Genomic DNA, 16,468 nt, shown 5'->3' with positions numbered 1-16,468 from the left:
GAGGGGCCATGCTTGAGCCCAGGGCTTTTTAAAAAGCAGGAACGCGCAGGAAGGCAGTTCCGGCTGGCTTGGTATCAGTAGGTGTGGCCTATTATGCAAATGAGTGCCTGCTGGGCTTTTTCTACAAAAAAGCCTTGTGTGAAACAATGTCAGGTGGTGCGGCCTCGTATGCAAATGAGTTCCTGCTGGGCTTTTTTTCCTGCATAAAAAGCCCTGCTTGAGCCCCTGTTGAGATTCCTAGGCTCGTTTATGAGAGAGTAATGGCGTGACTGGAAATGCTTCCCTTGCGAAGAGCCTCGTACCGGTTAACTGTGGTCAGTTTGAACCTGAGCGGGAAAACCCGTTGGCGGCCGGCAAACGTCAGGACGAGACTGCCGGGGGGGGGGGGGGAGGGGACGCTGAGGAGAAGGCTGACGCGGCTATAGTTAGACTGGGGGGAAGGCGGGACGTCTCGGCGGCCCCGCCCCCAGCCGCTCTCGCGCTCCGGCTTTTTTCCTAATGATTAACCGTCCAGGAGTGAGGGGGAGAGGACGGGGCGCGCGCACGTAGAAGGCGCGCGCGACAGAAAGCCGGCAGCATGACGTCAGCGTCAGCTGTCAGGCCCGGCGAGCGGATGAGGCGAGGAGACCGGTTGGTAGTTCCTTCCGGGGCGTGGCCACGAAGGGAGGCGGGTCCTCGAGGGGACGCTGGTTGGCCGGCTGGCCGGCCGCGAGACCGCTCTGCTCTCATTTTCTCCTCCCCCCCCCTCCGTCGCCGCTATCGCAGCCTGAGGAGAGTGAACAACCCCAGCGGAGCAGTGGAGGACGGCCCCTGGAAAGCGCTTCGTCCCTGGGTGGTGAGTAGCCGAGGTAGGAGGGGGTAATAAATAAACCGGGCGGCGGGGCGGTGCCTGCCCCTTATCTGTGGGGATGAGAGGGAGACCTGGCCTCTGTTTGCTGGGGGGTGGGCGAGTGGGGTGCAGTGGCGGGCTGGGTCTGAAGATATTGGTTGCCAGGAGACAAAGGGGGCCCGCCCCCAACTATGAGGCTATCATTTAATTTTTATACGAAATACATAAAATTTTCAAAAAATACATAAGTGGGAAAAAAGGCACAATTAAAACTTTTGTGAAATAAATGTGTGTATGTATATGTGTGTATGTGTACACATATATTACGTATTTATTTCGTAAAAGTTTTAATTATACCTTTTTATGTGTTATACCCACACACACGTAATTACAGTCTACATATAATGTACATTTTACTGGCAGCATGCAGAAAATATTAAATATAAATACAGATTGCATTTTCTCCAGAGGAGCTGATCTTGGCCAGCTGGAGATCAGTTGTAAAGCAGGAGATCCCCAGGCCCCACCTGGGGGCTGGCAACCCTAAATACAATGTACATTTTAGTGGCATTGCAGTAATAATATTGGTACTTTTATTATATTTTCAAGCTATTAAAAGGGGATTAACATTTTTAACATGTCTAGTGTTTAAGGGGGCCCACTTCATCAGGGGCCCGCTTGCCATTAGGCAAGTGGACACCCTGGCCAGTCTGCCACTGGTGGGGTGCTTCTCTGCACTTGTCAGCTGTGTCAGAACCAGGTCATAAAGACCAAGACCTTCTCCTCTTATTGCCTTCTGGCAGGGCTTTTTTTTGGTAGAAAAAGCCCAGCAGGAACTCATTTGCATATTAAGCCACACCTCTGATGCCAAGCCAGCCGGAACTGCATTCCTGCTAAAAGAAAAAAGCCCTGGTCAACAAAGTCCAGAATAACTGCTCCCCCCCCCCCCCTTTTTGGGTTTCCATTCTGTTTTCTTTCTCCATCTCTTCTCCCCCTCCCCCCTCCCAATCTCGTGATGCCGGGGTGGTGTGATTGGCTGCACAGCCCAGATTTGGAAGGGAGATGCTGCTGCAGCAGCGGCGGCAGCCCCTGTCGCTTGCTAGCCTCCCTTTCCCAGGCCCGAGGCGATGTCTGTGTCATGATTCAGAGAGGGAGGGACTGCCTTGGCGATGCTGGCTTCCTGGATGATGCTACGAGCTTGAGGGAACCCATTCTCCTTCCCAGAGAAAGGAAAAGAGGGTGGGTGGGATGTGCAGGGCTTGAATCTGCCGAGGAAAACCCGCCACCATCTGATCTGGGAGTTTTTCCTGAGCCTTGGGCTATGAGAGACTGTTTGTAGTCTCGCAGGGATGAGGGAAGTGCTTTGACCTGCCTCAGGGGTGGTGCCATCTGTTCTAATTCTTTTTGTTGTAGGGTTGAGCCCTGGCATGGATACCAGATGTTGGAGCAGGTGCAAGTAGGTCTTCACTTAGGCGCTATATGGGCTTGAATGTGCAGCAAAGTACCTTATCCCGCTTTTGAGTAATGGTCTATCAAGATCAGCCTTGCCTGACCTGGTTGCAACTCTCCAAAGGGCTTATATATACCACTTGCTAGCTGATCCTTTTAACTGGAGTTGCCTGGGATTGCACTTATGACCTTTTGTGTGCTGGTGTGTTGTGTCCCCGCTTCACAACACTTCTATGTTGTGTCCCCGCTGCATAAAACTGGCTTATTTATGTGCATGAAGACAAGATTGCTGGCTTTGCCTCCAGCTTGCTGACTGCTAGTTTGCAGCAGGACGCAGCCTTGTGGTGTTCTTTGCTTCTGGTGAGATTTTTCTGTAGGTGTGGCCCTTAACAATCTGTGAGGACAGCTTGTATGTGGAGATAGGTTGAGTTACTCATGCCTTGTGGGGCATGAGATAACTTATTTCCTTTTCTACCTGGGGTTGTGCACAAAGTGTTAGGGTTGTGATTCATTGAGTATCAGTCCTCTGAGTGTCTTTTTTCTTCCTCTAAAGTGACAGGCTAAGGATATAGAACTACAAAATCTCCCCCTCTAGTCAATGTTTAACAATTTAGAGTGATAAGATCAATTAGAAGAAACCTTTTAACCCATTATGGTGTGATTAAAACTGAGCAGTTGTTCATATACTTAAGTCGGTCTGAGTAATTCTAAAATTTTATTCTTTGTTCCTGATTGTCTGAACAGAGAACCATACTTTTGTAGGCCAGATTGAACTGCCATTGAATATATCAATCAGCAAAACTTGGCTTCTGTGGTTTTGTTAGTTTTTAAACAAAAACTTCACTTACGTGCTAGTGCCAAACAGGTATACAGGAAGCTGTCTTGTGGATTGTTACCAATAATTACACTTAATGTGAAGGCCTCAGTTCTAGAAAAGTTCCTGTGTTGTTGATAGGGCTGCAGAACCAAATGCACAAAAGAGGATTAACCCTCAGGAAAATGCCTCAGCTTCACCATAGGCAATGAAGGAAAGGTTTGCATCGCTACCACTCATGTAGCCAGGGTTTAGGATCTTATTTGTCTGGCCTGCAGACGTATTGGCTTACTTTTTTATAGAATTAGCAGTGAAGAATGAACTTTCTGAAAAGTTTGGAGTAACCTAAGGTTATAAATATTTGATGAGTTATGATTATGTAGCAATAATGGATAAAATGCTTTTCTTTTTTAAAAAAGGACACACATTAATAGTATGATTGGTCTTCTCTGAACTCTTGTAAGCATTTAGAAAAATTGATCACGTGGTTTCTAAAAAGTCAAACATTTTCTAGATGAGAGGATTTGTTGGCCTCTCAAATCTAGCTCTCATGCAAATTCATTGTGCTATGACTCATGGTAACTGGCTGGAGGAATCCTTTGAAAAGCTGTCTCTGCATGCGTCTGCTTAAGATTCCTTTTTTGATTAGGTTTATGATTAGTAGTCCTACACAGACTGCAGTATCCGATCTTGTGTAGAATTAGGCAAGCCTAAGTCTTGAAATCAATGGGGGGAGTAGCTATGCAAGACCCTGCAAAGGCTGCATTTCTGATTCCTGAGACGACAGGGACAGGTCCGCCTAGAAGTGGTTTGCGCTGCCAATTTATAGTACTTCAGATTTGAAGTGCAAGGAAATAGTAATGAACAAAAGCTTGTGCCACATTGTGCTTGGTTATTGAACAAGTGCTAAGTGAACAAGTTAATCTAAGTTTAAAAATGTTAGCTTTAACAGGCTATATAACTGGATGCTTACAAATAGTGGGCTGCATGTGCTGCAATAATGGCTTGTCTAAGAGAGAATGTATCTTTTGTCGTGATAGTTGCTGATGTTAATGGGAAGTTGGTTTCTAGATTTATTTTCTAAACCACATTATATATACACACACAAACACAAACTGGGAGGCAGTAATTACAATGCCTCAAAGTTAATATTAAAAAAAAAGATATCTCTTCTAAAAATAACATTTTGGAGCAATGGTTCCTAACCTGGATGTCAGAGACCCCTGGGAACTGTGGCATTATTGCAAAGGCATCCATGAATCTGGTTTATTTTCTCTATAGATACTAATACTACAACTGTTATTGGGGACTGGGGATATTGCAAAATGCCTCAAATTACAATAATTACAATAATTACAATGCCTCAAAGTTAATATTAAAAAAAAAGATATCTCTTCTAAAAATAACATTTTGGAGCAATGGTTCCTAACCTGGATGTCAGAGACCCCTGGGAACTGTGGCATTATTGCAAAGGCATCCATGAATCTGGTTTATTTTCTCTATAGATACTAATACTACAACTGTTATTGGGGACTGGGGGTATTGCAAAATTTTTGATGTTAGAAAAGGGTTCTCATGCTTCAAAAGGTTGGGAAATGCTGTTATGGAGCATAATACATATGTTACCACACATAGTAGTCTTAATTGGACAAAATTTGAGAACATCTGTGAGATATTTCTGAGTAGTCCAAGTGATTTAGACTTTGATGCTGTAATAACATTTTGTAGTTAAAAGCTGTGAATTGTAACAGGGTCGCTCTCTGGATTCTAGTTTTAAAAAGTATGTCTTCGAAATGCCAGGTATATGATCTGTGAAATACTCCTGGTATTCTTGCCTTTTCGTCATTCAGTACTGATAAAATCAAGGCAAAAGAAATACTTAGTGCATTAGAGCTGCACAATATACTGAAGGGGCTTAGTGGTTGGAGTTGGATGATGGATTGGAAAAATGCAAGTGCTTTGCCCTAATACTACTTTAGAGCTTTTATTTTCAGGAGTGTTCTAAAGTAAGTGGTAGTATAGTGATTTTGATGGATCTTGTAAAGTTGTAAAACTGTGCTATTAAATTGTCAAATTATTTAAAGCCAGATTTTATGATAATTCACGTCTGCTCCTAAAGCCCTAATCTTCCATACTAACAAATGATAGTTTAAAAACTGGGAATAACTGTTGGAGCACATGACTTGCGATTTCATTACACAAATGCTGGCACAGATAATTTAACTTGGCATGCTAACTTTGCCTGAATTGAGATTATCTGCACCTTCAGTTAAATTGTCCTGGGTCATTCTGCTTGAGGCAACACCAAACATGAAATATTTTGACACTGTTTTCTTCTGTCTTTCTGATTTTCAGTTCTTTATTCTGTCCTTATAGATATGATGTTGTAGCTATGTTTAATTTATTTATTTTATCCAAATGGAAGACAGGATTTTTCCAGATGTGTAAACTGCAGCACTGCAGCCCATGCTTTCCTCATGACTGGAGTTTGAAGCTGGATTCAGGTAGCCGGCTCAAGGTTGACTCAGCCTTCCATCCTTCTGAGGTTGCTAAAATGAGTACCCATCTTGCTGGGGGTAAAGGGTAGATGAGTGGGGAAGGCAATGGCAAACCAAGAAAAAGTCTGCCAAGAAAACTTTGTGATGTGACATCACCCATGGGTCAGTAATGACTCGGTGCTTGTAAAGTGATTACCTTTACCTTTTATCTTACATACGATCACATTATGACAGCAATAAAACCATTCTTGCCTGTTACATTTTTGTGTGTGTGTGTTCTGTATTCAGAGTTGTCTTCCTTCTGGGTATAGTATGTCACTAGTTCAGTATATCTTTGAGTATCTTGCTAACAAGATGAAGAATTGCAGATTTAGACCCCACCCTTCTCTCTGAATCAGAGACTCAGAGCGGCTTACAATCTCCTTTATCTTCTTCCTCCCCCACAACAGACACCCTGTGAGATGGGTGGGGCTGAGAGAGCTCTTACAGCAGTTGCCCTTTCAAGGACAATTCTTGTGAGAGCTATGGCTGACCCAAAGCCATTCCAGCAACTGCAAGTGGAGGAGTGGGGAATCAAACCCGGTTCTCCCAGATAAGAGTCCACACACTTAACCACTACACCAAACTGGCTCATTTGGTAGTACAAGAATTAGGAACTGATTCACAGGGAGGGCATTTTCCTTCCTAATCTTTTTGCAAGAAATGACAACAGAGTCCCTAGAGGCATGTTGCCTAGTGGTTCCTTCTATTGGTCTGCGAACTCGGGTCTACTTAATTTATCTTCCCTCATTTCTGTGGGCCCAGACCTAGAAGTCAAGTGGTTGTGCCATACTATTTTTTGACCAACTCAAGTCTTTTTCATGGGTGGGGTATAGTGAATGCTGCGTGGCAGACATCTATCTTAATAACGGATCAGTGTTTGTGTATCAGTATGAATCCCTGTAGGAGCTCCATTCTTCTGATCAATCCCTTCTCTTCAGCTTTTAAACAAACAGTGACTCATGAAAACAGCTGCTCCTTGAGCAATTTTCTTCTTCTTTCCAGTCATTTCCTCAGCTGTATGAAATTGCCTTCCCGAATAGGGATATGAACGTCAGGGGTGGGGTGGGGGAATGAAAAAACAAAAGTGTTCTTCGGATAGCCTTTTCAGATTCTCAGATTTTAAAACATTGGGAAATATGGAGGCAAATACCCATGCTTTGGGGTTTTTTTGGAGTAAAATACCTTTGTCGTAATTTCACTCTTTCCAGATGTATAGTATGAAAAAGGTTGCAAACTTCCTCATTTTTTTCCGATGGAAAAAATACAGAAATCTTTTTTTCTTATAGGTAGTCCCCTGTGCAAGCACCAGTTGTTTCCACCAGATGTTACCAGTATGGGGTGACGTTGCATCACAATGTTTTCACGGCAGACTTTTTATGGGGTGGTTTGCCATTGCCTTCCCCAGTCATCGGCACTTCCCCCCCCAGCAAGCTGGGTACTCATTGTACTGACCTTGGAAGGATGGAAGGCTGAGTCAACCTTGAGTCGGCTACCTGAACCCAGCTTCTGCCAGGATCGAACTTAGGTCATGAGCAGAGCTTAGGACTGCAGTACTGCAGCTTTACCACTCTGCACCATGGGGCTGCGTGAATCTTAGGGAACGCTAAAAAATAGTCCTACTATGAACTTCTCTCTTGGAATGAGTAAAATAAGGGACAATGTTTTACACAAATTTTCATAGTATAATTTTTAGTAAGAAATTCGTAACATTAGGTATTTTTTGTGCATGCTGTCAAGATAGCATTTAAAGTTTATTGTTTAAATACTTTTGCCAACAGTTATTATTCTGTAATATGTTTAATGATATCTGTTAAAGAACTCATGTTTTTTAGTGTATATATAGAACCAGAATGGTGTAGAGCAAGGGTGTCAAACTTTTGCTGCCTGGGGGCCGAATCAAGCCCCCAAGCAACTGACTGCCATCTGCTTCCTTCATCCTTTCTCTTTCTTCCTTCTGCATCACACCTTGCTTTGCCGGGCTTGCTAATCGCACAGAAGCTACAGAGCAGAACCTCTGCTTTCTCCACTGGCTGAGGTTCCTCCCTTGGGGAGGCATAGCTTGCTTTGTCAGGTTGTCTCAAATCACACAGCAGAGCTACTGAGACAAGCTTCTCTTCCTTTTGTTGGCTGAGGCTCCTCCCCCTTCTTGTCCCCTGGAGAAGGAAGGAATGAATGAGCCAGAGCTTCCTTTGCCCAGTTCCCTGGATCCCATAGGAGAGATACCAGGAAAGCACCTTTAAGACCAATGAGTGCTGATGTTTTAAGCATGTTTTATATAAAACTTTTTAAAAAAGCTTTGTTTGAGTTCTTTACAAAGTTGATATCTCTGCTACCTGGCATTACATTTTATGACACCCATGGCCCTGCCTGACAAGGTCTCATTTCTGTCAGATCTGGCCTTCATAACAAATGGGTTCGACACCTCTGGAGAGGTTTAGTGTGTTGGACTACAACCTGGAAGATCCAGGTTTGAATCTTCACTCTGCCATGACTGCTTGCTAGGGATGACCTTTGGCCAGTCAATACTTAAAAAGTTTAACCTCAGTACTCTTTAAGTTTAACCAAGCACACAGTGGTGTTGTGAGGATAAAATGAAGGAAAAGATCACAGTGTAAGTTGTTTTGAGTCCCCATTTTATAAGAAAGGTGTGGTATAAATTAAGTAAATAAATATAAAGTTTAACTTGATATCCTGCAGTATGCTGGTAGTCCTATCTGATGTTACTGTGTGAGAGTGTTTCTGTCCAAATAATATTTATTTTGTTTGCTACAGAATTTGTTTTCTACCTTCAACATTTTTTTTTACATCTCACATATTCAAAAGATATGTCAACGCAGAGTGGTAAGCTGCAGTACTGCAGTCCAAGCGCTGCTCACAACTTGAGTTTGATCCTGGTGGAAGCTGGATTCAGGTAGCTGACTCAAGGTTGATTCAGCCTTCCATCCTTCTGAGGCTGGTTAAATGAGTACCCAACTTGTTGGGGGTAAAGTGTAGGTGACTGGGGGAGGCAATGATAAACCACCCCATAAACAGTCTGCCACGAAAACATAGTGATGTGACATCACCCCATGGGCTGGTAAGGAGTGCTTGGTGCTTGGACCTTTACCTTTTATGCTATAGCAGCATAGGGTGTAGCAGTTTACAGCTATAAAGTACTGGGAAGACTTGCAGTTTTTCTTGTAGAAAATAAAATCATTTATATACATTTAAATTCCATATATGTTCAGAGTAGCACAATTTTACGTGCTAAATCATTAATGATATATTTTATGTTAAATTGTAAAAAAAGTTTGGTTAGGAGAGTGTTATATATTTCAGTTTTCTTCCAGATTTCCATTGTAATGGGGAAAAATGTTCTTTTCAATTTCCAGAAAACTTACATCTGTTTTTGAATGCTTCATAAATACATCAATTCTTTTAATTTTTATACAATTATGCAAGGTGGAAATTTGTGATACTTTGTTATAGTGATTTTTAAAGTTAAATGCTAGCATGTTTAGAACAAAATGAAGGGTTTTTTTTACATATGCAGAGACCAAACAGCAGTTACAAGCTAAGTTCATAGGGTCACCATTTGTTTGGATTTTATAAGGGAGGAAACAGTGAACCGATAAATATGCCTAAATTGGAGATGGATGACTAAAAGCGTCCCTCTTAGTTGTTAACGTTCCATTAGTTGAGACATTTCATTAAGTTGCATGCTAATTTGCTGCTCACCTATGTACAGGCATATTGTGTGTGTGTGTGTGTGTGAACTATTAACCTCCATTCCAATGTGCCTGAGGAAATGTGCAAACACACATTGGTCTTAAAGGTGCCACTGGACTGAAAATTTGTTCTGCTGCTTCAGACCAACATGGCTGCCCACCTGGGCGTATCATTTTTAGATGCCATTGTTAGTTACCCGGAGTCCTTTGCTGGAGAAAGGTGGTCTAAAATGCTTCAGACACACTTAAACACACTAAACGCTCTACCTATTCACTTACAAACCTGCACAACAGTTATAATCATGTTCTGCAGCTTTGCTTAGGGTACCCCTGCCTTCTGAGGTTAGGCAAATAGCAAACCAGGGAGGGCCTTCTCAGTTGTGATATCAAAACTCTGAAACTCTTCCCCAGAAATGCTTGGCTGTCTCCTTCTGTGGCCATCTTCCCTCAGTGATCCCTCCTTCCTACCCAGTGTTTTAATTGCTGTTTTAATGTTTTTGCTTGTGTATTTTAGCTTTCATTTTAGTTGTTTTAATGAAATATTGTGGTTTGATTTTGTTGGTGTTCAGGACCTGTTTTTATTATGTATGTATTTAATGTTATAAAAATACATAATAAAAACAGGTCCTAAACACCAACAAATTCAAACCACAATACTTCATTTTTTAATTATATATGTATTTAATTTTATAAGAGCCCTATGGTGCAGAGTGTTAACGCTGCAGTACTGCAGTCCTAAGCTCTGCTCACAACCTGAGTTTGGTCCTGACAGAAGCTAGGTTCAGGTAGCCGGTTCTTGGTTGACTCAGCCTTCTATCGTTCCAAGGTTGGTACCCAGCTTGCTGGGGAGAAAGTGTAGATGACTGGGGAAGGCAATGGCAAACCACCCCGTAAAAAGTCTGCTGTGAAAACGTTGTGAAAGCAACGTCACCCCAGAGTCAGAAACGACTGGTGCTTGTGCAGAGGACTACATTTTTTTAAAAAAATGTTAACTGCCTTAGTGGCCCTGCTGAGGATAGAAAGGCAAGATATACATTTTGTAAATAAAATGTTGTGTTAAATCCTGCAGTCTGTATGTGGAAGGCACTGGCAGGTGTGGATTTCTCCTGTATTCTCTTCCAGTCCAACAATTCATTTAAGTTGGAGAATCCATACAGACTAAATGGCAGATGGTTCAGGGTTATAGTAGGGAGGAGGTGAATTTGCTTTTGTCCCTCTTCTTTCAGCAGAGCTGAACTTGCAGAAGAAATAGGGGGCACACAGGTTTGCCCCATACCCTTTCTTGGCGTTGACTTCTGACCTGCGTTAGGTTGTTGGTCTCCTGACCACAGGTATCAACTTTCCCAGAGTCAGAAAGAGCTGTTGGAAACAAAAACTTGGTACCTAGACATGCTCCCAGTAACCCTTAAAGGATAGTGTTAAGGTGATACTAAGCCACAGACTATAAAAGAAAACAGTATTGTTTTCTGTGTGAAAGAGTGGTATTAATATGAATTGTTTCTGTGTATCTCCCTTATGGTTAGAATATGTTGTATAATCATTAGGACTTAAGGCTCGGTTGGTCTAAAGCAGTCAAAAATAGCACAATACAATTCCTGGAACCGAAGAGCTTATGCTGTTGTCCAAGTGAGTCCAGTGAACAAATTAAACTGAGCTATAAGACAGATAATGTATCACGAAGCTAAGCTTCTTTGTAGTTGGTTAACTATGGCTAACTTTAATTTGCTAACTATGGCTAACTTTTTAATCTGCTCAGTATTGATGTGAAAATCCCAATACTCAACAATTGCAAACCACTGATCATTTGGTAGTGACTTTGCTTTTGTAAGCTGCCTCCCCCAAATTAGCAATAATAAGCAGGGAAAAAATGTGAAGGAAAAGCAAAAGAAGCTGGTCACTGTAATCTCAGCATGACATAGTGATGGCCAGGGCTTTTGGTGTAGGAAAAGCCCAGCAGGATCTCATTTGCATATTAGACCACACCCCCTGACACCAAGCCAGCTGAAAAGCCCTTGTGATGGCATATTGAATGTGTAATCTTAGAACAGCAAAAATCTGCTGAAGTAAAGGGTTACGCTGGTCTTGGCAATGTCAACAGAAGTCCCTGCACACGCATGCCTATATGATTTAATTTTTGGTTTAAAGGGCAGGGTAGTGTGGCACAGTGTAGGGTTGAGCCAGAAGTTCAGATCCTTCCATATCCATGAAGCACACTGGATGACCTTGGCAGCGGCTGTCTCTCAGGCTAACCTTTTCTTACCTTGTGGATGTGATGATTAAACGGAGTGGGAGAGATCCAGCCAATTGCAAGTATGTTCTGTTGGAGAGAAAGGGAGCTGCAAACTGCTGTAGCTGGTGCTATTTCAGCTTTTATAGTATGTCATAGCCATAAACACTGAAAATAGAAACTGTTTTTGGTAGGTAAATGGAAGTTTATTATTTGGATTCCCAACAGTCTTTATTCAGTCACAACAGGAAGGAATATCAGTATATCTGGGTGCTGAAGACATTAACTCATTCAGTGTAGTATAATGCACACAGTGTCATATTGTCCACAACTTCTGTCAGCCACATTTAATCAAATGTGTCCTTGAGCATATGCTGTATGTGCATATAATGTACACTGGAGTTATCTTGTGCTGTAGGTTGTTACAAAGGGGGGGGGAGGGAGAAAATCTTTGAACCACCCAGTACTCGAGTGAGTGAAACCCTCAGAAAAGATGTCAATGATTGCAAATGAAAAATATTTCAGATGTCTCAGTCATCCCCCAGATTTCCAGTGCTCCTAACATGGTGTTAAGGGAAGGTATGGAATAAACTGTATCCTTACCCTGAAGGCCAGTGCAGTTGTAGTGGCTACAGTATGAGACTAGCAGCTGGGAGACCCAGGTTCAAATACTCGGTCTGCCATGGGAACTTGCTGGGTGACCTTGGGTCAGTCACGCACTCTCAGCCTAACCTGAGAGCCAGTTTGGTGTAGTGGTTAAGTGTGTGGACTCTTATCTGGGAAAACCGGATTTGATTCCCTACTCCTCCATTTGCAACTGCTGGAATGGCCTTGGATCAGCCATAGCTGTTGAAAGGGCAGCTTCTGTAAGAGCTCTCTCAGCTCCGCCTACCTCACAGGGTGTCTGTTGTGTGTGTGGGGGGGGGAGGTAAAGGAGATTGTGACCGCTCTGAGACTCAGATTCAGAGTATAGGGCAGGATATAAATCCAATTTCTTCTTTCTCCTCTTCCTCCTCCTCCTCCTTCACCTCCTCACAGGGTTCTTGAGAGGGCAAAATGGAAGAGAAGAGAATAGTGGAAGCCCCTTTGGGTTCTCACTGGGGAGAGATGTGGCGTATAAATTAATGAAGTAATCAATTTTGTTTCTGGGACTTCATTTCCATAATAGCAATTCAAAGCTGTCACATGGCAGGTCCCTGCTGTTGGGGTGGAGCTCTAGTAAACCCCCTTCCCATATGTTGCTCTGTATTGAGATGGAGCTATGCTGTAATGACTGTTTAGTTTTCATTCTCTTCTAAAAGAGTTCCTGGCTGTAGCTGGAAGGGGAAGTCTTGTGTAATATCTTCATAGTGGAATTCTGGTATGGAGACTGTCTATATAGCTTTCTTCCAATAGCTTTGGATGAGACATATCTGGCATTATTCCAACAAGGGAAAGGAGGTGCTGGAAGTACAGGGATGGAGAAAGGTATGGCTGCCTTCTGAATGGAACAAGAGATGGAGAACTGTGAATAGTTATTGGCAAGGCTGCATTAAGCTACAACTTTGTTTCACGTGACCTACATTTCACATTAAAGAATGTAGGTCATATCTAGCTTGAAACCACAGTTTGTAAGTTGACTGGAAATTGATTTGACTGTTCAGTTGTTCAGAATGTTACTGTAAGCCCTTCTTATAAACCATAGCAGCCTTTAATATTTATTATTTAGGTCTTCCTTTCAAAACACATTAACATTACTGAAGCTAGATATCTGTTCCTTGCTTTCTGCAGAATTCCCCCCCCCCCTTTTCCTTTATAACGAATTACTTTCTATAAAAGCTTGTGATCGGAGCAGATGAGGATTTGTAGGATTTTGGTTGACCCATTTCTAGCTTTAAAATTGCTTGCTGTTCTTAGCGGAATCAACAGAAATAACTTGCTGTGGGAAGGATTTGTCAGTTGCATCTGCATTTGTCAGTTAGTTACACTGTTTTAGACTGGGGCACAGTATGTATGTTTACTTTCCATACTATGCCTAAAGCTACAAACACATGTGTTTACGTACAGAAATCACAGAAACCTGTGAACTAAGTTTAATGTATGTGTTCTTCTCACATGCAGTCTGTTTAAAGGTTCTCTGGGGGTGGGGGGTGGGGGGAACATCTCAAATCTCTCTAGACATTATTAGGAAGCCTCAATCATGCTGCCCTTTTGCAGAGATAAGATTAAATTCCATGTTTGAATATAGATACAGTGTAATGTATGAACTGGCAATGCATCCGTTCATATGCTCAGATCGTTTTGATCTCTCTTTAGAATCTGAAATTCTAGTTTCATACCAGAACGTTGTTCCAAAAGGCTGTCTATTTAATTATCAGATTTGCCTCGCTTTATGTATGTGGGGAATAACTTTCTCCTTCAAAGGGGAACAGCTGATCCTGCTTAGAGTGTCGGCTTTCGCTTAGAGGAAGTGTTGAGAGGAAGTGTTGCTATTTTTCATGCCAGTAGTTGTTAATAGCTCTGAAGTATTGAATGGATAAATTGTAGCTGTTGCTGTAGAGCTCTAGGAAATGCTGCATGTCTTCTGGAGACAGCAATTATTTATAATCAGTGAGAACTCCTGATGAGGAGTAGCACTTAGGAAGTATACTGGCTTGCTCAGCATAACTTTTGACATGATTGCTTAATGTAGGCCAAAGAGTCCAAATAGAATCATGTGAAGTGGATCCAGCAGAAAACACTGTATGTGTGGTTCATTCCTATGTTTTTCTTTATGTGAAAAGCCCCGTGGCGCAGAGTGGTAAAGCTGCAGTACTGCAGTCCAAGCTCTCTGCCCAGGACCTGAGTTCGATCCCAGTGGAAACTGGGTTCAGGTAGCCGGCTCAGGTCGGTAAAATGAGTACCTTCCAAGGTCGGTAAAATGAGTACCCAGCATGCTGGGGGTAAAGTGTAGATGACTGGGGAAGGCAATGGCAAACCACCCCATAAAAAAGTCTGCCGTGAAAACGTCGTGATGCGACGTAACCGCAGAATTGGAAACGATTGGTGCTTGCACAGGGAGCTACCTTTACCTTTAAAACAAGTAATATCCCCGTGAGTGCGAAACATTAAGAATCGCTACATCATGAACAGATTTATTAAGATCTTCTTCCAACCCCGTGTCTGTTCCCTTAGTCATATAATTTCAAAATGGTTCTATTTGGCAGATTTACTTGTTCTATACTTGAAAGACTTGCAAAACACAAATGTGTTCCAGTCGCTTAGTTTGCTGTTTCAACAAACAGCTAGCTCTATTGTACAGGTATCTTTTAAAATGTATTTATTTTATACTTGTACAGTTACTAATATATATATATTTTAATCTCCCTCTCTCTAGAGTCAAGCAGCATTCAAGGGCTAGCTCTCATGGAAGGACTATAGCTCATGGAAGAAAAAAATCCCATCAGGACATCCTTGGTTTCCAGGTTACCAAAGTATGGAACAAAACCTGTTGGAAGTATCCTACAGACCGTTCCAAATGGGACAGCTCTTAACTTATCAGGGAATACTCAGAGAATTGACAAAAATTTCAGCAAGCACAATGGCACTCTTCGTATGTCTTCCTTTTCTTTTAACTGGAGAAAATCAAACAAGTACCAGCTGGGTGACGCGGTCAGTAGTGAATCTAGCTCCAGTCACAATTCCAGTGAAAGACTGACTGATTCTGAAAAGTGCCCTCAACAAGGAGCAGTTGGTAAAGAAGCACTCAGGATAGGTTTATGCAGTGCATCTTCACAACCTGGAAAACAAAGCAACATGTTTGTGTCTTCTGCAGAAGAATTAAGCCAAAAGTCTTTGCCTGGGAAGCCTCGTTCAGCTAAATTCACCAAAAGTTCGTTGTTGGGCAGGACTTTGTATTCTGGACTAAATGCTCCGAAATCACACTTGAATGGAATCTGTGGGACCCAGGCGACTGTAGGCTTGCAGAGGAACAGAGGTAATTCTACTACTCCGAGAAGTAGCTCAGGAGAGAGTCTGTCAAAGTCAACAGACAGTGTTACATCTTCCTGTGAAAAAATGGTTAGGTCGCAAAGCTTTTCTCATTCCATTCAAAACAGCCCGTTGCCTCCTGCATCCTTAACCAGGTCACATTCTTTTAACAGAGCTGTGGATCTTACAAGGCCTTATCAAAATCAACACCTAGCTATTAGGACATCTCAGAGATCAAATCTGTTGTCAAGAAGTGCTCGGCAACTGGAGATACCCAATGGTAATGAACCCCTAAGATACGGGTTTCCTAGATCTTACACTACTTTAGGGTTCTCTGGATTGAAGAAAGCACCACTGTCAAATGGCTCTGGGGATGCACCATCTTTAAAATTCAGAACAGGCCGTCCTTCTTTATTAAAGCCTAGCAACCAACATTTGGGGAGAAGGATTCCAGTGGATGGTAGCTCAAATAACGACCCTGAAAAATGCTTAGAGGAGGACTCAATAAATATCAGTGGAGATCCTGATGCGAAAGGCCCACAAAATAGTGAAAGACCAGAAGGTAGTGAAGCTGGGTATAATTTGCTGGAAGATGCCGGTAAAGTTATTTGCACAGATGGTGATGTAGATGAAATATCTATATCTTCCTTGTCGTCTTCTGATAAAAATGATCTGAGTGAAGACTTCAGTGACGATTTTGTAGATCTAGAATATCGAAACAGAACACTCCGAATTCAAGAAGAGGCGGTGTCTGTTCCAGAGCTGGAGTGTGGAAATGAAATGCCATTAGATCAACTTCTGTCTGTTAAGGAAAATGAAAGGTCCAATTGTAATTCTGATGAGTGGCTGGATATTCGTGTGTCTGGTAAATATGCTTTTTTTTGTCCTTTTTAGATAAGACAGCAAACTTCTATAATGTGCTGATAGTCATTTGTCTTCTAACCATATTTACCT

General features: G+C 42.3%; 1 protein-coding gene across 1 annotated transcript in view; it reads left to right on the top strand.

The window, feature by feature from the left end:
- Positions 1-622: 622 nt before the first annotated feature.
- Positions 623-16,468, top strand: part of CCSER2 (coiled-coil serine rich protein 2) — a 70,742-nt gene continuing 54,896 nt past the window's right edge. The window contains exons 1-2 of the mRNA XM_060241081.1: positions 623-835; positions 14,922-16,379. Of these exons, the coding sequence (XP_060097064.1) occupies positions 14,969-16,379 (1,411 nt within the window). The 5' untranslated portion in view covers positions 623-835; positions 14,922-14,968. The remainder of the gene's footprint in view (positions 836-14,921; positions 16,380-16,468) is intronic.

This window comes from Heteronotia binoei, chromosome 6 (genome assembly GCF_032191835.1).
Source record: "Heteronotia binoei isolate CCM8104 ecotype False Entrance Well chromosome 6, APGP_CSIRO_Hbin_v1, whole genome shotgun sequence".
NCBI lineage: Eukaryota > Metazoa > Chordata > Lepidosauria > Squamata > Gekkonidae > Heteronotia > Heteronotia binoei.
This window is presented reverse-complemented; position numbering and strand designations above follow the sequence as displayed.